The 22,352-nt window shown below is 40.9% G+C and overlaps 1 protein-coding gene across 5 annotated transcripts in view; it reads right to left on the reverse strand.

Moving 5' to 3' along the window:
- Positions 1-22,352, reverse strand: part of RABGAP1 (RAB GTPase activating protein 1) — a 161,314-nt gene that overhangs the window by 16,678 nt on the left and 122,284 nt on the right. For 4 of the 5 annotated variants that reach the window (XM_067743366.1, XM_067743365.1, XM_067743368.1 and 1 more), the window contains 6 exons: positions 21,865-21,978; positions 17,919-17,993; positions 14,620-14,745; positions 13,871-14,014; positions 11,473-11,514; positions 11,084-11,212 (listed from right to left, as the gene is read on the reverse strand). In XM_067743366.1, the coding sequence (XP_067599467.1) occupies positions 11,084-11,212; positions 11,473-11,514; positions 13,871-14,014; positions 14,620-14,745; positions 17,919-17,993; positions 21,865-21,978 (630 nt within the window). Of the gene's footprint in view, positions 1-8; positions 4,376-11,083; positions 11,213-11,472; positions 11,515-13,870; positions 14,015-14,619; positions 14,746-17,918; positions 17,994-21,864; positions 21,979-22,352 lie in introns of those variants that run through there. The other variant, XM_067743369.1, reaches the window with a different exon arrangement.

Here is a 22,352-nt window from a genome sequence, read left to right on the forward strand (position 1 = left end):
CACAGCACAAATTAAAAAGTATCAGAGGGGCTTCCCTGGTGGCGCAGTGGTTGAGAGTCCGCCTGCCGATGCAGGGGACACGGGTTTGTGCCCCGGTCCGGGAGGATCCCACGTGCCACGGAGCTGCTAGGCCCGTGAGCCATGGCCGCTGAGCCTGCGCGTCCAGAGCCTGTGCTCCACAACGGGAGAGGCCACAACAGTGGGAGGCCCGCGTACCGCCAAAAAAAAAAAAGGATCAGCAACGGGTGGGTGCTTTCAGGGCTTGCCCTGAAGACCAAGACCTCTGCTGACCTGGGCATCCCAAGTTACTATGAAAGTGGTGTTTCCTGCACATGAGCCCAGGACCTAAAATTCTTACTCAATGACTACCATCATGTCCATGGGTCTGCTGGGGATAACTGGTTGCTGAAGTTTTTACCAGTAGTCAGAATGAGCACCCAACAGATAACCCCTCCTACCTGAGCTCTAGGTCTGACTGTCCATCTTCCTCCTCCTCCTCATGGGCCACTTCTTTAGCACATACCAGCACTGCTGCAGGTGCTTTCATTCTGTGACCTCATGACAGCTCTACAAGGTACGGCATTAGTATCCTCATTTTAGAGGCAAGTGAACTGAGATATAAGGAAGTTACGTGACTTGACCAAAGTCACTCAGTTAGCGACCAGCAGGTTCAGGATCTGAGCCCAGGCCGCGAGGCATCATCCAAAGTTCAAGCTGTAGCTACCTCACTGTCCTACCATCTACCACTTTCCTTTCAACTAGCACCTTCTGTGCTGCCTGTAAACAGGCACAGTTCTCTCTGCCCTTAAACACACAGTTCTGCTGAGCGTTCTATTTAGCTGCTCTTCCATCCCATTAAACTACTGTCTTCTTTCTCTCAAGCTTTTTCTTACCAACCACTACAAACTACTACACTGCTGACTCACAAATCTGACTTTTAGCCTCCAGTTCCTAGGAATCACAGAGCTAGTCTAGTCCAACTTCCTTAGTTTACAGAAGAAAATACTGAGCCATAGAAAGGGGATGGGACAGGCCCAAGTTTTTGGCAGGCTGATGTCAGCATCTCCAATCCCTGCTCCATTCTTCCCTTTCTGTCTTACTCGAGCTGCCTGGTGTTCCTCTCCAACTGATTCTGTGGACACCTGGCCCTGTCGGGCCGTTTACAGGCCTGCCTCAATTAGAGTTTGCTCCTGGAGTTTGGCTGCTGCCCGAGGGGAGGCAGCTAGGAGCCGTGCAGCACTATGCCCCGGCTGCAGTCTATAGAAAGATGCCCACTAAACACCTGGGGTGAGGCCACAAGCTGGAAACGGACATCCCTAAACCTAGATCTTCTGCGGTTTAAGGCCAATGCTGGGGTGAATGTTTATCGTGCGTGTAAGTGATTCACAAAGCACTTAAATAGAACAACTTTGTGATCAGTAAATTTATAAACAATCCTAACAGATCAATAGCAGAGGAACAGGAACTAAATGAGGCTTGTGGGCAGCAAACATTTCCTCCCAGTACTCTCTGCTGTCAGTCTGTATAAATGACAAGGAAGGGCAGGGATACAAGGCTCCCCTCGTGCTTTATAAAAAAGAGAACTGACACCAAATCCTACAAAACATTCTCACAAATCTTCAGGATTCTTCAACTTGTCATTCTCATGCTGGGGTAAGGAAGAATTAACATTTTTCTCATAAACATACATTTTAAAAGGCTAATTACAAAGTAATTTTTTCTACCTTTCATTAGCCTTTATTATAAATGTCTCATTCTCAGAGCAAAAGGGTTGATTCTCCCTCACACTGTAAGAGCAGTTAGTGTGTAGTAAGTGCCTCAGACATGCCAGGCCCTTCACACATGTCACCTCATTTGGTTCTTTCAGTTCTGTGATAGGATATGGGCATTTCTTTGTGTTTCCTATGCTTCCACATTTTCTACATTGAGCATGAATTACATTTATAATTAAGCTAACAAAGTGAACGCTGTTTAAAAACAATTCTCATACCCTGGGCTTCTCTGAGACAAAGCTCTGCTCACTTCTCTACGCAGAGCTTGCTGGTCCAGAGTTCTGACTTCTTTCCCAGCTGAGACTTGCCTTCCCAACTCTCAGCCTCACTTCTCAGTCTCTCTCTTCTTCCCTCTCTTTCCCTTGAATGCCTTACCCCACCCCCTCCAACCCCATTACAAACAAAAAATAAACAAACATAACACTGCTTATAATGGGTTCATAGCTGATCCTGACTTCCGGAGCATGTGGCTGCATACCAGAGTCAACTAGTTCAGGTTGCCTCTGAGGCAGAGACCCTGTGAAAAAGACTGATGCCTGAATGAGGAACGAGAGGTATCAGCAGCAAAAGCAGCAATTCAAGTGTCCTTATGAGGCAGCACCCAGGAAAGACCAGCACCTCTCAGCCCGCCTGTCCCATTATCAGTGCCTTCTCCAGGTCAGAACTGCGTCTCACTCACTGTTGTCCCCTGCGCATGCACAGAGAGCACCCAGAAATGCTTGCTAAATTAATGAGAAGGGAACCCACACCACCACCCGCCCCGCCCCTTTGCATCAACCTGTCTTCTACATGGAAATGGCATCCAAAGCGAACGTACACTGCAAGCCTGGTCCCTCTGCCTGTGCAACCCTGTGCCTGGATCACTCCTCTTCACCTTTCAGATCAGAGCTCCACATCACTTTTTTTGTTTGTTTTTTTTTTTTGGCTGCATTGGGTCTTCGTTGCTTGTTCCTGGCAGGCTTTCTCTAGTTGCAGTGATCGGCGGCTGCTCTTCACTGTGGTGTGCAGGCTTCTCATTGCAGTGGCTTCTCTTTTTGTGGAGCACGGGCTCTAGGTGCGCAGGCTTCAGTAGTTGTGGCACGTGTGCTTCAGTACTTGTGGCTCGCGGGCTCTAAAGTGCAGGCTCAGTAGTTGTGGCGCACGGGCTTAGCTGCTCCGCGGCAATGTGGGATCTTCCCAGACCAGGAATCAAACCTGTGTCTCCTGCATTGGCAGGTGGATTCTTAACCACTGCGCCACCAGGGAAGTCCCTCCACATCACTTCTTAGTGAACCCTTCCCTGACAGTCTCTTCCCCCTATCAGGCTTGGTCTTTCATTATATATTCTCATAGCGTCAAGCCAAATCCTCCATGGCAGCTGTCCAAGTTCACAATTATTTATTTATGTGCTTACTTGATTAACTGTCTTCCCACTAGGAAACAGGCCACATCTGTTTTGCTTACCACCATACCTCTAGCGCCCAGCTCAATGCTTGGAACATAATCGGAACAGTCAGCTGTTGAACAAATCAAAGTCAAAGGCCTTCCTTTTAACCCAATAAGGATGCAAGCAGGGACATTTATTGATCCAATAGTTGAGCCCCACTATGTGCAGTGTTCTTTGCTAAGCATTAATGATACGAAGATGTACACAGATCAGGATATGCAAACTCCACAAGGGCAGGAACTCTTTAAGCACTGTGAAATTCCTAATACCTGGCACACAGTAAGCATGAAAATACTTAATGAAGAGACATAGTCCCCACGGTTCATTTTGCCTGTCTCTTACTTCTACCACGAAAATTTTAACTGAATTCAAGAAGAAGAGAAGCTATGGAATCAGCCGCAGATCTCTGAATCACACCCGCTGTTGGCTGACTCCTATCAGAAGGCTGTGGAAATCACGGCTTCACACACAGAGGTATTTTTGCCTTCAAAGACGATTAAATTTGAAATCTGTTCTGTTTAAATACACTTTCAAGGAGGAAAAAATTCTAATAATTTCCTGGGTTAAGGCTGAGTTTGTAATTTAGGTAAAACCAATTTTATACCTCATTGCAATTAGTACAAGGTTCTTAACACTGTTTGAGACAGTACCACTTTGAATGTCCCCTGAGAGCCATGGTTCCCACAAAAAAAGCACAGAAGCTAACCCCCACCCCACCCCCAGCAATTCAACATTCTACACACCATTTCAGAGGGCTCATGGGCTCCCTGAGGCCCATCCATAGTCCCAGGTTAAGAAACCCTGAATTAGAGAGAAGGCGGAGACTTGGAACATGCCAGTTTGATATTTTGGTAGAGGTAAAAATTAGTCTAAAACACCTTTCCTTTGGTCACTCACTTATCATGAATCTGTCACAGGAATTGGATAAGGTTCTCTCTTAAAACATGTGCTACTTGCCCTGGGAAAGCTGGCCCCCGATCAGGCCGTGGAACAGGCAGGGATGTCGTGGCCCACACTGATGGAGAAAGAATGAGAGTGGCTGCTGACCTTGGTGGGAGTGAGGTAGTACCGTCGGCCAGTAAGAACTTGGACAGACCAAGGCGTGAGTCCTGGCTCTGCAGATGACTTACTGTGTGACTGAGGGCAAGCTGCCTTATCTCAGCCTCAGGGTCCTCATCTGTGAAAATCCCAACAGTCCTTATGAGAACTACTGTTATGAGGATCACATGATATAAAACACATAAAGAGCTAAGAAGAGTACCTGGCTGGCACACAGTGAAGTCTTTTTAATAAAGGGTGGCTGTAACATTATTATTATCTGCTTTTCTTCTCTGAACATGTGCTGCAAACAATGAGCCATTTAAACAAAGTCCATTTAACACAGAAGAGTAGGAAACAGGCTGCTGATAGGAAATATTAGGAGTTGATTCTGAACTTTGGTTTAAAGTCCCTGCAAGGGGCTTCCCTGGTGGAGCAGTGGTTAAGAATCGCCTGTCAATGCAGGGGACACGGGTTCAATCCCTGGTCCAGGAAGATCCCACATGCCACGGAGCAACTAAGCCCGTGTGCCACAGCTACTGAGCCTGAGCTCTAGAGCCCACGAGCCACAACTACTGAGCCCACGAGCCACAACTACTGAAGCCCGTGCACCTAGATCCCGTGCTCCGCAACAAGAGAAGCCACCGCAGTGAGAAGCCCGCGCACCGCAACAAAGAGTAGCCCCCTCTTGCCGCAACTAGAGAAAGCCCGCGTGCAGCAACGAAGACCCAATGCAGCCAAAAATAAATAAATAAATTTTTAAAATAAATAAAGTTCCTGCAAAAGTCAAGAATCCCTGCTGGGCTGGACTCACAGAAAGTCCAGTGCAGGTGGGAGGTTGAATGTTAGTAGATCTGCGTGGCAGGATTGGAGTTATGTTGTGTGGGTGAGTGTGTGGGTAGGAAGAGGTCTGGCACATTAAGGAGATCCTGACCCCAAAGTCCTCGTTGCTAAATAAAGAAATCTGACACAAGTCCATGGTTCTTTTTCAGTTAGTGATTACAAGAACCTGAGATTTACATAAAAGTTTCAAGATAACAAGCTACCTCTACATCTACTATTTTCTTTAATCATCAAAACGACTTTCTGAGATGCGTACAGCAGGGATTATCACCCTCATTGTACTGGGGAACTGAGACCTCACTAGGTAAAGTGACTTGTCTAAAGTAAAGGACCCAGACTGTTCAGCAGCAATGCCAGCACAAGAATGCAAGTCTGGGGTGATTCTTGTTTTTTACCCATCTCTGTAGCATGCCCAGTACTGAGCACAGTATATTCTTGGCATAGAAAGCAATCTACAAATGCTTGTTGACTTGAACTGACTTAAGGAAAGCAGATACCTGGGCAGAGGAGATCAAAACAGCGTGGGCCAAAAGAGCACTGGTGTGTGAAGGATGATGATAATATCATCAGAAGAGCAGCCACTACTTTAAAGGCATCGTCTTATTTCTCTCTCTACAACCCTGCTGTGCTAACCTACCTTAGTTCACAAAGCAGAGGCAGAGCCAGCTTGAGAGCCAAGGTTTGTGGGACTCCACTTGAAACAAATCAACATTCTATTTGATTTCTCAGCCTTTTTATTTAATTTATTCAAACAGTTCAGGCTCACACTCCCTCAAAGATAACTAAAGAGAATTAGGCATCCTTGTTCTACCATCAGAGTATTTTTCTAAAATGCAAGAAGCAAATTATTAGCAGACGAATCACATGCAGATAAGGACCAAGGGAGAGGAACTCATTAAAATAAAACAAGAAGGTAGTGAACACTGCTACCCTTGCAACAACCAGCAAACTTTAGGGTTCAAGGCAGAGAAAGAGAGAACCCACTCAGAAGCTTCCTCATGAAATCCAATTCTAAAAGGTAGGAACACGTAAAGATATCTTGTAAAACTAGCCAGGTCTAGTTATAAGGAAAATGGAACTCAGCTACAGTGTACAAAAGGTAAGTTTCAACACTGACATAGAGACTGAGTTACCCATCATTATATGATAAATATCACCAAAAGTGGACCAATAGAAGTAGCTCTTGTCCCATTCATTCAATCCCTCAGGTACAGTAAAACACAATGATGATAAGCATTGACTTTAGAGTCTGAAATTCCTGGGATCTAATCTCAATTCCATCCCTGACTTTGTGCCCTTTGGGAGTTTTCTTCAATTCTCTAACCCTCAGTACACACATCCATAAAATGACCTCATATGGTCACTCTAAGGATAAATTCACTATGTGTAGACACTATACAAGCTTCTGTGAACATATCAAGAAAAAAGACTGATGAAGTCACTACAAACACAGAAGTTAAAACCCAAACCCACACTAACTACACAAATGATTTGAGCGGAGAATGAAGTTCAAACTAGTGCTGCTTTTAGGCTCATGAATAAAAACATGCCCTGAGGGCAAATATCCCCAAATGCCAAAGAGTTTTCTGTTTCTCCAAATAGCAAATGGTCAGGATTACATTAATTGACAGATATTACTATTTGGTTTTTGTAATAATATCTTTTCTTACAGGTAGTTTGAAGCCTAGCATATTCACTTTATGTTTGACATAACAAATTCCAATGAAGCCATGGTTCAGAAATTCCATTTCACATCAGGCAGGATTCTACAGCCAAAGGGTCAAGTATTCAGATTTGATCTAAGAAACCCACTGAGCCATCTCTTTTAGCATAGTTCCTGCTGCTTCTAAACCAGCCTCACGTATCAGACTTGTTCTCAAAATTCCTGTATAGACACACAAAGAAACAGTTGCTCTCACATATTTCTTGAGTCAAAACTTAAAAGACCTAATTATTTTTTTCCCATTTCCCTCCACTAAAGATGATGCATGGCACAGTTATGGGTATGAAAGGGCTGTGGAGCTCCTAGGACCATTCCCGATCTCCTGAACAATCTATTTAAAGTGAAATTCCTTTTAGATCTTATATCACAAGTGGAAACAACTTTTCCATCTCAGGTCACTGACCCATGGAGGGAGAGAAATTCAACAGACGGCTATATGAGTTTTGATGTATGTATGTATGTTGTTAAATTTTAGATTAAGAGCAGGGGTCTAAAACTCTGTAAGAAATAAAAAAAAAAATTCGGTCCCGTAATAAATTAAGGAGAAGAAGGGGAGAAGTAAAAGGGAAGAAAGGAGAGAGAGAAAAAAAAGGAGAGGCAAGTAAAGACAGATACTGGGAGAGATTGATGGAGAAAAGGAAGACGCAGGCACCGAGAGGACAGTGGACCTTTCTGGGCAACAGACCCACCTTGTGGCCATTGCAGATACTGCTGCACCAAACTTGGTTCCTGCCGCCTTCTGAAATAAGAGGCCATGCAACAGGGCGGAAAGCCTTGGGAGCACGCAGTCAGAAGGCCTGAGTTCCAACAGGGCTTTTGTCACTGCCCAGTCAGTATCAGCCGGGTAAGTCACTTGGCTTCTATAAGCCTCAGTTTCCATACTTGATTTGCCCTTTGCACCTCACAGGGTACTGTGAGGAACAAATGAGATTCTTATAAAATCTGTACAAATACTGGAAATTACAACACTGTAACTGCTAAAACACAACAAAAGACAACAACAAGAATAGGTATCTGTTTCCTGGACTGGCATGTGAGGTAAAGCATTCCCTATTCCCACCTTAATTAGGAAGTACAACTGAGAAAACTGAGTCACAACTTTTTTTTTTAATTAAAAAATAATGGAATGGGATTGAATGAGTTACAAGGCCAATGTTCCTTTCTAAATTCTACACCAAGAAATTCAGAAGCTAGTTTCCAAAGCATTCACCTAGCAGGAATCCCCTTTTCCATGGCTAGAGGGTCTCCAAACAACCAGAAGATACTATGCACTCTCTGTGCTGACTGAGGCCCTCCTCCATCATGCAGTCTACGTAATGCAGGGCTCATAACTGAGCTTGCCAATGATTTCTCTTATTTTTGAGCTGACAAATTATCACTGTGACTGAAGTCCTTTGCCAATAATTGGCTCAACTATTGCCTATATCTCCTTTAATATTTTTTGGTGTTAAGTATAGCTGCCAGAGTGAAACTAATCATCACTAACTAAACTGTACACACCATATCCCACCTTTTAACAGAAAAAGCTCACTCTCTCATGTCCTGGTGAATCTGTAGGCTTTCCGTGATGAGTCAATTTCAAGAAAAATTACTATTTTTCTCACCTGAAACCATGTGCAAGTAGGGGAAATCATCCAAAGTGTACCCTAGCCATGCAGGGCTCTCCAAGACCAAAAGGAATTACGTATCTAAGCAAATAATAACGTGTGCTGTGCGGCCTTGTCTACCTTAATTCTTTGGAAGCAAAGGCAAGGAAAAAGACATTAGACACCTCCCATCTGGACTTTGGAAATAAAGAATCCATTTATTATTAAAGTGTTTCAAGCTAATGAAAACCCAAAAGGTAAACCTTTAGCTAGAAGCTATTTTTAAGCCTTGCCCAAATCCATGTTAACTCTTCTTTGTAAAACACTTGGAAGAAGCTCAACAGAATATTCATTTATTCACTCATTCAACCAATATTTACATGTCAGATCCTGTTCTTGTGCTGGGAATTCAGCAATAAACAAACGAGATAAAGTCCCCTCTGTCACAGGCTTAATTCCAGCATGGGGACAGGGGGCACGCAGATAATAGTCAAACATATAAAATAATGTTAAGTATCAATAAGTGACATGAAGAAAATATGACAGGATAAGGAGATAGGGTGTAAAGAGTTGGGGGGAGCTGCTACTTTAGACACTGTAATCAGAGAAGTCCTCTCTGATGACATGATCATTGAGCCTAAGACTGAATGAGGTGAGGGTGAAGCCATGTGGACAGCAAGGAGAACAACATTACAGGCAGAGAGACCAGCCAGTACAAAGGCCTGCGGAGGGAACATGCTCAGCATGTCTGAGAACAGCAAGGAGGCCAGGGTGTCTGAAGTGGAAAAGTGTAAGGGGGAAAAGTAGTAGTAGTTGAAATCACACTGTCAGAGGTGAGACGGTGCCAGGCCTTGCATGCCAAGGCAAGAACCTGAGTTTTATTCTGAGATAAGAAGCCATTAGTGTTTTAAGCAAGAGAGAGATGAGATCAAAAAGAGTCTGGGAGGAAATCACTGTGGAAACAGAAGGACCAAGGAATCGACTGCAATATTCCAGAAGAGAAGTGATGAGATGGTTAGACTTGGGCATTGGTGATGAAAGGGTTGAGAAGTGATCAGATTCAGGATATATTTTGATGATAGGGCTTGGATGTGGAATATGAAGATGTTAAGTGTGAAAGAAAGAATAGAAGAGGATGGTATCAAGTTTTCAGGCCTAAGCAATGAGGTCCCACAAACTGGAGATGGGGACACTGAGGAAGAAGCAGGTTTTGGAGGGGAAGAAATCATAAGTAAGAGTCAGCATCCTTCTGTATGCTAAACCAGGTTGGGACAGAAAGCAACTCCAAGAAGCTCAGAGCTCATTTGGCTGTGTGCTGTGTGCAAACCCATCACTGGTGTAAATGTTACTGAAAAGAGTTTGTTTCTGCTTGAAAAACCCGGGAGGAAATAATCATAGTAGTAGCCATTATTTCTTAAACCCTTACTAATTATCAGGCACTAAGGTAAGCACTGTACAATCCTCACACGTAAAAACACTTAATCACAGTACCTAGCACATGGTAAAATATCATTAAATGTTATCCATAATACTTGTGAAGGATGTAACATTTTACATTGAACGATAACTTTAATGATTATTTTAATTTCTAGAAGTTCTATTTCCTTTCCCTCCCCCCCAAATCCCCCATTCACTTTATATCATGATTCCTATTTTTTATCAGGCTAATATGTAGTTTTTGTATTCCTGCTTTTACAAACAGGGTGGCCATTCTGAAGTCCTAACTTTATGCAGAGATTTCAGTTTCATTTTGGGGCCTCCAGAAGGCCCCAAATCATGTCTTGTCTTCGTGAGTAGTAAAATCCTAATACCTACCTCTGGTTCTATATTCCCTTGGAATGCTCTTTTATTATCACACACAATACACTGAGCCACTTTGTTTAAGGCACCTGGGTATTTCTCTTTTTTCTTTCAAGTTCATCCAGGTATTTAAACATTTCTTGGATTATACTTTATTTAGCATCTCCAAATGTTTAAAGAAGGGTAGCCTGAGTTAGCTCAGTCTGACATATAACCAGAACCAGAAATCCAATATTACTTTACAGATGAGGAAATTGTGCCTTAAATAGGTGAAATAACTTTGAATTCAGATCTCTCTCTAATTCCCAGTCCGTACTCTAATTCAGTAGATAGTGAAGCTTCTCTCCTACCACATCTGCCCCTGACACACTGATCACAATTCTACCCTCTGGAGACACACTGAGTAAATATGACAGTCAGTCTTTTATGCACCGTATAAGCATCTCAATACAGCTATTTATTCTGTCTCCCATTTGCCTCCACCTCTCAAATTTCAAACTAAACTCCCTCAATTACTTTTTCTTCTTTAAAAACAAAACTTTTATAACATGAACACAAGGAGATTCTTCTTTTTTTTTAACCTTAAAAAAATGATACAAATCATAAATGCTTCACTGGAAGTGATAAATAGTGAATAAGTTTCCTTCATGTATTATTACTTTCATTTTAGGGAATTTCTGACCATAACAACAAATACTGAAAGTTAAAGGACAGCACAGTAGAAATCATGAAACCTGATATTTAATTCATAGGCTGTAATATATATGAAAATATTTAGAAAATTATACAATACAAAAGAAAACATTATTATTAATGTACTATAAATGTTGACAATTAGATCAGGAAGAGTGAGACATTAACAAAGGAATTTAAATTAATGCAAAAATGATTTTACCTTCATGTTGCAAGCTAATTCCATCAGTTTTTTTGCATTTTCTTCTGAGCGATATCTCTTAGGAAGCTGAACCCTGAAGAACTTCAGCGCACCTTCAAAGTCTGTCAATAGTAAGTCATCTTTGGAAGTCTTGAAGAAAGAAGAAAATACAACCATGTACAGAAAAAGTTTTCTGCTATGAAGGTGCCCAAGAAGGATTTTATAATCCCAGCACCTTTATAATCCCCAGAAGATACTTTGTAGCCTTTGCAGAGCTACTTGCACATATCCACTGTCAGGGACAATGCTAGAGCACAGTGGCTGTTCAGAATGAGATTAAGACCAAGATATTGCAAGTGCTGAACAAGGAATACCAGATAACCCAGCTTACAAATAAATGTGTACTGTACCTTTAATAATCCAAGGGCGACATTAAAAATAACACTTATTCCCTAAAAGAAAACACAGAAAACATTTTCAGTGTTTATATATGGATTATTAAAAGCTGTTTGTCTTCAGAATACCCCACAATTTTTAGATAAACTGTAAAAACTTAAGGAATGAATCTTGAAAATATCTTGGGGAAAAAAATTACAGGGCAACCACTGAAAAACCACTTAAGGTAGACCCAGTCTCCCATTTTTTTGAGAGAAGAGCTTTTCTAGAGCTATTCTCGCAATTCAAGAATGCTTTTCAAAGTATTCTATGCTTCCGAACTAAAACATTAGAGTCATAAAACTGTGATCTCTCAGGAAGTAACTCCTGGTGGCTCTTCCTGTATTCTATACTGCTCACTCCAAGTACAACAATCACTCTGTCCATGAGCCCTAGGACCCAGAACTGAATCTGCTCAGGGTTCCCTCTAATCTGCCTTTCTTAATCTAATCATTCTAGGAGTAGTGGGGCAAAGGACAGCTCAGGTGAGGCCCTAAAATCTGCTGACAGTGTTAAACTTTTAAAGTTTCTGGGCCTCAAGTTCCATAACAAATAGTCTCCCAATGGTTTTCTGAACTAATTAGTTGAAAAGTTTATGTAGGTTACTTAGCATGCCACCAGGCCCACAGTAACTACTTAACGAATGGTTGTTTATAATAGTGAAAAACTAGACAAAGGTTTGAGATTAGGAATTGGTTACATAAATTATGATATATCCAGAGAATGGGATACTTGGCATTAATTAAGAATAATGGGGCTGGGCTTCCCTGGTGGCGCAGTGGTTGAGAGTCCGCCTGCCGATGCAGGGGATGTGGGTTCGTGCCCCAGTCCGGGAAGATCCTACATGCCGCAGAGCGGCTGGGCCTGTGAGCCATGGCCGCTGAGCCTGCGTGTCCGGAGCCTGTGCTCCACTATGGGAGAGGCCACAAGAGTGAGAGGCCCACATACCGCAAAAAAAAAAATAATAATAATAATGGGGCTTCCCTGGTGGTGCAGTGGTTGAGAATCTGCCTGCTAATGCAAGGGACATGGGTTCGTGCCCTGGTCTGGGAGGATCCCCCATGCCGCGGAGCAACTAGGCCCGTGAGCCACAACTACTGAGCCTGCGCGTCTGGAGCCTGTGCTCCGCAACAAGAGAGGCCGCAATAGTGAGAGGCCCGCGCGCTGCGATAAAGAGTGGCCCCTGCTTGCCACAGCCAGAGAAAGCCGTTGCACAGAAACGAAGACCCAACACAGCAAAAATAAAATAATTAATAAACTCCTACCCCCAACATCTTCTTTAAAAAAAAAAAAAGAATAATGGTATATCTGAAATGCTGTTTCTTATAATGTTTCAAGCTAGATAGAAGATACAAATTTCTTAATGGATTTTTATACGTTTTGAATATGGGATAATTAAAAATAAGGATGGTATACATGTGGAGGTGTCTGTCTATAGATAGTCAAGTATATGAGATAAAAAGAGGTTACCAGATAGCATATATAGCATAATCGTATTTTTATGTATTTTTATATAGATATAAAACCATAATATACATTATTACATAATATTCCATATGAAAAAAACTGTTCCATATAGAAACTACACATACACATATATGAAAAGGCAGAAAGAATATACACCAAAATGTTAAAAGTAGTTTCCCTCTAGACTGGGATTAGAAGTATTTTTAAATCTTTTTGCTTACAGTTTCTATAACAAACATGTATTATTTTTGAAATTAGTTTTTTCTTCTTAGGCACACACACACCCTAAAACCCAAAACTAAGCTGAGGCAAAGATTGTTATTTACTATAATATCTATTTTCTTTCAGTAATAGACCCCCAAGTTTTAGCAAATTCCTAGTCAGCTTAAATTAAAAAAAAACTCCCCTTAGAAGCTAGGTATGGTCAGGTACCTAACTTTTGGTCAATAAGAGGTTAAGAAGAAATGCAGGTGGAAATTCCAGGAAATGTCTTTTAAAAGAGGGGATGCAACCTCCCCGAACCCCTAAACCCCCTAGCTTAAATATAGAGACACAGTGGCTGGAGCTCTAACCAGCCATACGGAAGAGAGTTGCACTCTGAGGAAGGTAGGTTACTGCCAACCTTCTGATTTCTTTTACATGGGAAAGAAAAATAAACCTCTACTTTATTTAGTCACTGTTATTTTGGATTTCTTCAATGCAGCCAAACCTAACTAATACAAATGTGCTTTTTTTTAGCAGAGAGCACCTTTGACAAAACATGATTATTAGCATCAGCCCAAGGAAGAGGAACTTAAACCTGGATTTTCCAGCAATGAAATAAAATAACTGAGAAGAACAAATTCTGTTTTAACAGAGGTGACACAGGAAGGACACTACAAACAAAAGCCAAAGTGTGATACGTACCTCACATAAAAGCAGGTCGATGATATGGAAGACCATGTAGAGAGGGAATTTTGCAGTGAAGAGCGTAAGAAACCACTGGGAGGCATACATGTGTGCTTCAAGGCTTATATCCAGGAAGTGGTTGTACAAGTCAGGAATGTATTCCTGAAATAGCAAACTAATTAGTCTTGGGCACATATGCAGCTGTTGAACTCTCACTCAGGAGGTTCATAAATCTGCCAGAAATAGGCCAAAAAAGTCACATATTTGTGTTTTTCTAAAAACTGCCAAAGTGCTGAGAAGAACACTTATCATCTGGTATTAAACTGGCGCTCAGCTCTCGTTTCCAGTCCACAAAGTAGCTCTGAAGAGGAATCCCCAAATGGTGACAAATATTTGGAAGGACAGTTTTTCTTTCCAAGTTATGAAATGTTTGGGAAAGTTTGTTTCATTTTTGTTATAAGATTTCTAACCAGTCAGCTTCAGAGCCTTGGTGAATATTTCTTGACTGAGTTTGCTGTGTTAAAGGCTCCTACAGTCATCTGATCTTTTGGGTGTTTATGAGATTGAAAACCCGGCTCACACCCGTCGGGTTAACACCGTATTAATCGTGGCATCATCGTTACATAGAGAGAAATGAAAAACCTAAAACCTGTCCTTAACCCTGGAGGGCTAGAAATCACCCCTGCTCCTTGGCACCATTTCATCAATCCCGCTCTTCCCAGTCTTGCATTCCTACTGGCAAATGCAAAGCTGGATTCTCTACTTACCTGCATGAGGCGCTCCAACTGGTAAAATTTGCAATGCAAATCTTCAAAGTTTTGCTTGAAAAGTTCCCTGAGACCATAGTCAAACATGATCTTGACCAGAACACTGAATGCCTGTTCCTCAGGCATCTGTAACAGACAGGCAAAGAGGGAAGGGGTGGGGGATCAAAAACATATACAGAAGTTTCCTCAGTATATTAAATTTATCCTTCAACTCTCCTATCTGAATACTAGGAAATTTAGTGATATGCAGTAACTCAGATCTCAGCTGTGTTTTGTAACATTCATTCATTCAATCAAGAAATATTTAACAATGCCTACTCTATGTCATACACTGTTCCTGTTCTTGAGGAGCCTCTCATACAACCAGTATACAATAGCTGTAAAATGCCTAGTTAGAAAGACCAGTGGGAACACAAGAACAAGAAAGCCTGGGTCTTCCTGAGGGAGCCAGGAACAGGCTTCATAGGGAGGGCAGGACTTGAACTGAGTAGGAACAGGTCTATACTCGAGTATATGTTTCATCTTTCCCAAATCATAAGACCTTTGTTAAATCATTTTACCTCCTTAACTGTTATTTCATTTTAGTAAAAATGTTTTTCTTCCTCACTGTTACTAAAAACATGGTTAGTTACAGAAGAACTTTATGTATTCTAAGGTTTGAAGAAATGTTTAAAGTATTACAGTAACGCCTGCAGTAATACTTAAAATAGTACAAAAACCTCCTTTACTTCACTTCTATTTACAGATGTTACTCACTTATACATCTTCCACAGCTTTATGGAAAAATATCTCCTTGAGAACCGGGCAAAATGTCTAGTTTTCAAAATAGAAAAAGAGCACTGGAAATATTATTTAAGGCATGACATGACTGTAGCAAGCCTTCCAAATGTCAAGAAGGTGGGTGGGCTTCTGTCGAACAAGATGATGGAGGTGGGCTGAGCAAAGAAATAACTGGGAATAAAGCAGAGCTAAAGAGCAAATCAGACTAAGTAATAATGAGAAAAGGATAGAAAATTATTGTTGGAAAGGTAAGGGCATTTGGGGCAAAGGACCAGGCCTTTGAGGTCTTTACCATGGCAGGCAACTTCACTCTTCCACTCACTGAGGGAGAGACTTGGTCTGCCCAGAGTGGCATTTCTGATGTTAGGTAGCACACCTGCCCTTACTCTGAAACAAGCACTTATTTTAACACGATGGCAAGCAGCATAGAGTTCAAACCAAGACACTGGGGATTTCATCGGGAAACTCATTTTAAAAGGGTTGTGACATTTAAATGGGGATAAATGTCCTTGCACGAAAATTGAGAACAAAGACGAACCACATAGACTTGTGAGACTCTGAGATATAAAGTCTGATTAAAACAACAAAACAAAAACTTAAAACTTGACTTCTTGAGGATGTGTTAATTAGCTTGTGAGAATCATTTCACAATGTATAGTATATCAAATCATCACATTATACACCTTATATATACACACACACAATTTTTGTCAATTATGATGTAAACAAAGCTGGGGGGAAAAAAAAACTTGACTTCTTTATCAGTGTCATAGCTTTATCGCATTTTTGCGTGCCTACCAATACCAACAAGCTAGGCTCACAGTAAGAAGATGCAAAGTGGTTTTGTTTTACTTGTATTACAACCTACACGAAATGGCTTAAACCTCTTCAAAAGCTTCCTGTTCTTAGAGAAACAAAATCTAGACTGCGTGGCCTGGTCTCCACAGCCCTCCTCCAAGCTAGTCTTGTGGACCTCCCTAGCTCCCTCCCCCTATTCCCCATGGCTCGTGATGCTCCTGTCACACTGCCTTTCTTTCAGTTCCTTCCAGATGCCAAGTTTTCCCCATTTCAGGGCTTCTATATACTGTACTATTCTCTTTACCAGGACTGCTCTACTCTCCACTCTCTTGTTTTCAAAACAGTTTTATTATTTTCATAACAATGTTAAAAAAAGTTAAATGATACAGTAAAGTACAAAAGAGAATGGATATCCCTTCTCATTTTTCAGGGTTCACCTTAAAGGTTAGCTTCCCAGAGAAGCGTGTAATCGAAATGAGGCTCCCTTGTTATAATTTTGCATCAAACTTTTCACTATACCTTCACAGCGCCACTGAAAGTAACAATGATATACTTGTGTGACTTTTTTTGCCTACAGCTAGTCAGCTTCACTAGCTCTGCATCCACAAGGATCGGGGCCACACTATATTATTCACTTCTGATCACTAGCACAGTACAGACCATGACAGGTGCTCAAAAACTCTCTGCTAACATCACCTGTGTGGTATTTTTGCCAAGCATTTTAACTTGAATCATGGGAAAATGATCAGCCAAATCAAGAATCTGGGATGTTTTACAAGACAATCTGCTTTAATTTTTCAAAACTGTCAATGGCATGGAACATACAAAAAAGGCAAAGGGAATAGTTCAGATTAAAAGAATAAAATGAAATGACAACCAAATGCAATGCCTGATTCTTCACTGATCTTGATTAGAAAAAAAAGCTGTAAGGACTTTACTGAGTAAACAGGGAAAACTGAATGTGGACTGTGGGTAAGACACTGTGAATCAGTGTCGAATTTCTGAGATATGACTGTGATATTCTGGTTAGGTCCTTAGGAGATACATGCACAAATATTTAGGAGTGGAGTATCTTGATGTCTGCTACTTATTTTCCAAAGATAATTTCAAAAAATTTCTTTTCCATTAAAAAAAAAGTGTGTGTGTGTGTGTGTGTGTGTGAGAAAAAGAGGAAAAGAGAGAGAGATGCAGAGAAAGCAGTGTGGAAGAATACTGATATATCAGGTCAAGAGTATATCAGTGTTCACCTTAACATTTTTTCAATTTTGCTGTGGATTTTAAAAAATATCAGTAAGATGGAGGGTAAAGGTCTTTGCTGAATGAATGAACAAATGAATAAAATGGTGCTAAAGCAACCCAACTTCTCTGCCTCCCTTCCACCCCAATACATAAATCTCAAAACAAAGACTGATGACAGCGGCTACTTTAGAGAAGATAAAATGTCCCCAAAGGGTTCAATCAAGACTAAAGTCTATCCAATCACCCTAGTAATAAAAAAAGTCTACCCTTGTACCAATTTTCAACACTGTCATTTATTTTTTACCATGTTTCTCTCCCATGATGACACTGTATTAATTTAAGGAAAAGGTTTCCAGATATAGGAGTTAAACTTCATACGCTAAAGCCTGGCCAAAGGAAATAAAAAACCATGATCAAGTCTAAGGCTAGTATAAGCTGAGGCAGGACATGTGTAAGTCATACATAGAGACCTAATTACTCACATGGAGAAGCAGAACAGCAGCAAGAAATGACTGGCCCTGGCAATAGCCAATTTCTTCATCATACACAGAATAAGCCTGGGTGGGGGGGAAACACACGAGGTGTAAATGAAGGTAGTCACTCTTGAGTCATAGTTGCCTTATAGGAACTTGAACACGGGAACCTCGAAGATGCTACCCACACTCCACTGTGGCATTCTGATGGGTAGTGAATGATGCAAACATTTCTCTTCAATTCCAATTTTTCTTTATTATAAATAACGCTGTCACCACGCCACTTCCTGTAGCCAAGGAGTGGTAAGGTTAAGCAAAAACCATTTTAGCATTAAAAAAAAAGTTGTCATTCCGCCTGTCTTTGCTCATGCTTTTCCCTCTTCTCTGTCTGAAAAATGTGTTCTTCACTGAGGCTCCAAACATATTCCATTCCCCCAGGATTCTCTCTCTCCTCGGTACTTCTATGGTACTTGTTACAAATGTATGATTATTATAGCACTTACCACACTGCATTTTAAATGTCCATCTTCTCTACTAGACTGTGAACTTCTTAGAGGCTGGGGTGATGTCCTATTCAACCTAGCCAGCACCTCAACACATATAGCAGGCACTCACTAAACACTGTTATTGCTATTCATTTTTCTTTCTGGGAAAAAAAATCTTTTGGCAAAGATGCCAAAATACAATCCTTTCCACAATGCCAGTGATAACTTTTCTGATAAGAGGGATTACTCTGAAACCATTTGTGGGTTCTTTGGAATTTTCATTCGTATTTTCCTTGGCAGCAGATGATTACAACTCATCTCTTCTGAACGTTATCATTAACAGAATATTGACATCAAATAGTCCTGTGGGTTACCCTTTGGTTCTGTAGTTGTTCTTCAGAGTCTTGTTCTTATGGTTAATATTTACAGTTCTCATGTAAGTTGTGGGGGGAAAGGGGAATTCCGATAGATTCAGGACGCTATTCCCTGTTTGACAAATTTATTTCTGATGAAACTCTCTTTATTCTCCATTTTTTTCCCCAAGGTTCTTCTGTGTCCCAAGAAAGCAACTTAGAAATGGGTATATTTAAATTTCAGATCACTTAGCAAAATGTGATGCCAACGTTTATTAGATGACAAGTTAATATACACATGGGATTTTATCATTAGCTTTTGGTGAAACTATAGCTTTAAAAATATATACATATATATGTTTTACACAGCAGGCACTCACCAATCACTGTTTATGTTTTTATATATAACCATGCTTTCATAACTTCAGGTAGAATTCAATATAATCTCATTATATCCCCCATTTTGTCAAAGCTTATCTGATGAGAGGGCTACAGAACGAGAAACACATATGCTTTTCCAAAGACAAGAAGCACAGAGGGATTTAGAAATGATATTTTGTAATTTAATGAGACCACTTTCTACCTATCAAATCAGTAAAAATTAACGAGTTAATACCCATTTTGTTAAGACTGTTAAAAACTAGTAGTAATATATGCCAACACAGCTCTGTGGTATGCAGTTTGACAAAACTGATGAAGGTACCAATCGACAGTCGATTAGTCAAAAAAGAATAGAGGCCTCACAGTTAGATAGAGTTGGGCTGAAATCTCACAATTGCTAATGTCTCGGTCTGGCTCTTAGGCCCAATGCTTATATTCCTTATTTGTAAGATAAGAATAATCACAGTATTTATATAATAGAGCTGATGAATTATTCTCAGTCCTCTCAAGTAAAGTGCTCAGCACATGGCTTAATCAATTATGTACTAAGATAAAAATGTACTGAATTTCTATAGGTAGAGAATGAGGGGAGCATTTTTCAGGCTCATAGAAAAGCCAGAAGGAATGCTTTATATTTCAAACATTTCCCGAAAGTTTGAAAGTACTTTCATGTACATAATACATTCGGGAAACGTTTGAAATATAAGGTTCGTGGGGGCTGTAATGAAATATGGGGAAGAAAAGGCATTTCATTAATTCATCAACATTTAATGAGCACCTTCTATAATATGGCGTGCACTGTGCAAGTGCTATAGATGCTAACATATGTAAGAAATGATTCTTGCCCTTGAGAACTTCACAGTTCAGTTGGGAAGTTTGACAAGTAAATCAACCAGAGTACAGTGAGAAGTTCAATGTGACTGAAGCATAAAATATTTAGGGAGTAAGCCTGGATATATTATAAAATGCCTTTAATACTAAGCTAATGAATCTAGGACCAGGAAATGAACTAAGGAATTTTTATTTCATTCTGTGGGTTAGACAAAGCACTAAAGGTTTTAGTGGGTCTAGTGGAGGCCACTAAAATGATCCAATTCTAGGGTCAACACAGAGAAAATAATAAATAGGCTAGAACCCAAAGGCAGGGAGACTAATGCACTTTTTGTAAAAAAGTGCCAGCAACGTATCATAGTGGCCTGTACCAGGGCAGTGAATAGTGAGGGAAGTACGGCTTAAAGAGACATCAATCATATCAAACTGAACATGGCCAAAGGAAGGAACTAGAAAATAACAGAGAAATGATTGTATCTTCAGCAAGAAAATGGCATGGGGAAAAAAAGGAGGACTGTTTTTAATTAAAAGAGATATAACAACTAACCACAGTATGAATATTGCTGGATCCTGATTCTAACTAAATGTATAAAGACATTTAGGGAAATCTGAATATGGAGTGGCTATTGGATGGTACTGATGGATAATGACGGATGATACAGGTGGATAATGATCTTATTTTTAGAGATGTACAGTGAAGAGTTTAGGATTATGATGTCTGAGGTTTGCTTTAAGTACTTCAGGAAAATTTTTTTAAAAGGACAGATGAAGAAACTGTGGCAATATATTGATAAATATTCAATCTGGACAGGGATATATACAAATTTATTTACACTATTCAACTTTTATGTATGTTTGAAAATTTTCATCATAAAGTGTTTTTTTAAATGAACCCAGTTTTAGACCTGTTTTGTCTGATGTACTTGACAGACTTTTACATGGAGACCAACGAGCAGCTGGAAATTTAGGCCTTGAGTTAACGCAGATTTGGGAACATCTGTGCAGTGGTGATAGCTGAAGCTGTGGGAGTGGAAAGGGTCACCCATGGAGACAGTGTAGAGCTACAGGAACCAGTGACTGAACACCTAGGGGAAGGCCTCTGTTTTAGGAGCAGGCAGAGAGAGAGAAAAATCATGAGAGAATGAGCGAAGTAGTTAGAGAAGTGAGAGCTTAACCAGGAGGGTGAGAAGTCAGGAGCAGAGAGAGCTGCAATGAAGATCATCATGAGAGAGAAACAAGAGTGCAGTGGGGTCAGAAGTAAGGATGAGAGTCAGTGAGCACAGGGTTTCTTTCTGGGACATTTTGCAGGAAGGTGAGGGAGAGCTAGATTAAAAGGGTAAAAGAAATCCTACCATTTAATTTTTAATTATATCCTGTTCATTATGAATCTAAAATTGTGTTGTTACTGTTGATTTTACAAAGACTTTTCTCTCATTTTTTTGCATTCTTGAACATCAAATATAAATTACGTTTTGTAGTTATCCTTTGCATAATTTCAAAGAACCAGAATCACCATTTAAAACTGAGTCTTGGACTTCCCTCGTGGCTCAGTGCTTAAGAATCTGCCTGCCACTGCAGGGGACATGGGTTCGAGCCCTCGCCCGGGAGGATCCCACATGCCACAGAGCAACTAAGCCCATGCGTCACAACTACCGAGCCTGCGCTCTAGAACCCGCGAGCCACAACTACTGAGCGTGTGTGCCTCAACTACTTGAAGCCCGCGCGCCTAGAACCCGTGCTCTCTCATTGTGGAGAAGCCATGGCAATGAGAAGCCCACATACTGCAGCAAAGAGTGGCTCCCTCTCACCTCAACTAGAGAAAGCCCGTGCACAGCAACAAAGACCCAACACAGCCAAAAATAAAAAAAAAAAAAACTGTCTTTTTTTTTTTTTCATATGAAATACCTTGCATATTTTATATAAGGAATCTTGTCCATCTCCTCCTGTGTCCTTAAAGTAGTCATGCGCTGGGAATGTCCGGTTAATATCACGAGTGATAGCACTGTCCTGGGGAGACTCCTGCGCAAACATTAGGAAAGAGAAGGTTTAGTAGTCAATTACGTCCGTACTTGTTTGGGCTTATACAACAAGGTCTTCTCATTTACATGCTTTAAAATGCTGCAGGGACATACTTACACATATGCATGCCCAGAGTTATTGTGTCTTCAGGGAAGCCAAAGCAAAAGCAAATATTAAGGGGAAAAAAAGATGAAAGAAAATCAACCCATTTCACTCTATACACCTCACGTCTATTCCACCCCTGTTGCAAGGAAGTGCAGCTGGTAACCTTTCTATTGTAAGAGGGAAAATGTGATTCAAAATAGATTGCCCCGGGCTTCCCTGGTGGCGCAGTGGTTGAGAGTCCGCCTGCCGATGCAGGGGACATGGGTTTG

This window comes from Pseudorca crassidens, chromosome 7 (assembly GCF_039906515.1).
Source record: "Pseudorca crassidens isolate mPseCra1 chromosome 7, mPseCra1.hap1, whole genome shotgun sequence".
Classification (NCBI taxonomy): Eukaryota; Metazoa; Chordata; class Mammalia; order Artiodactyla; family Delphinidae; genus Pseudorca; species Pseudorca crassidens.